General features: G+C 37.1%; 1 protein-coding gene across 1 annotated transcript in view; it reads right to left on the reverse strand.

Annotated features, from left to right (window-relative positions):
* Window positions 1-372: 372 nt before the first annotated feature.
* Window positions 373-453, reverse strand: part of LOC104513143 (solute carrier family 28 member 3-like) — a gene marked incomplete at both ends in the record, with an annotated part of 12441 nt that continues 12360 nt past the window's right edge. The window contains one exon of the mRNA XM_010156387.1: window positions 373-450. Coding sequence (XP_010154689.1) covers window positions 373-450 — 78 coding nt within the window. The remainder of the gene's footprint in view (window positions 451-453) is intronic.

Below are 453 nucleotides of genomic sequence, written 5' to 3' on the forward strand. Positions count from 1 at the left end.
TAGAAGACTTTTAACCTATTCTCTGTAGAAACATACCCCAAAGTCCTGTGTGCTTGTAATGTATGTTACATGTAATTTAACCTGCAATATATGTATGTTGTTATGTATGTGCATGTAATGTATGTATGTTGTTATAACTAGACTAAGTAAGTGTAATCTCACTTAGCGTGAGGCTATAAAAGAAGGTCTTTATGTAGGGTTTCCAGATTTTCTATTCCGAGCGTCACACTCTAAGAACTAGTTTACATCTTAGCTGATTTCCCTGGTGACTGCACTGGTATCACAAGACATGTAATGAATTTATTTCCCAACCATACTGTTCCTTTTCCGTTGTCTACCTGCCACATACAATGCATATAAAACCCGTCTTACCTTAAAAGCAAAGAAATGATCCATGTATTTCTCCCCAAAGACAAACTTAGCACCTGTGTCCGAGTATTCCAGGAAAGCCTA

The sequence above is a fragment of the Eurypyga helias genome, unplaced genomic scaffold, assembly GCF_000690775.1.
Source record: "Eurypyga helias isolate BGI_N326 unplaced genomic scaffold, ASM69077v1 scaffold38697, whole genome shotgun sequence".
NCBI lineage: Eukaryota > Metazoa > Chordata > Aves > Eurypygiformes > Eurypygidae > Eurypyga > Eurypyga helias.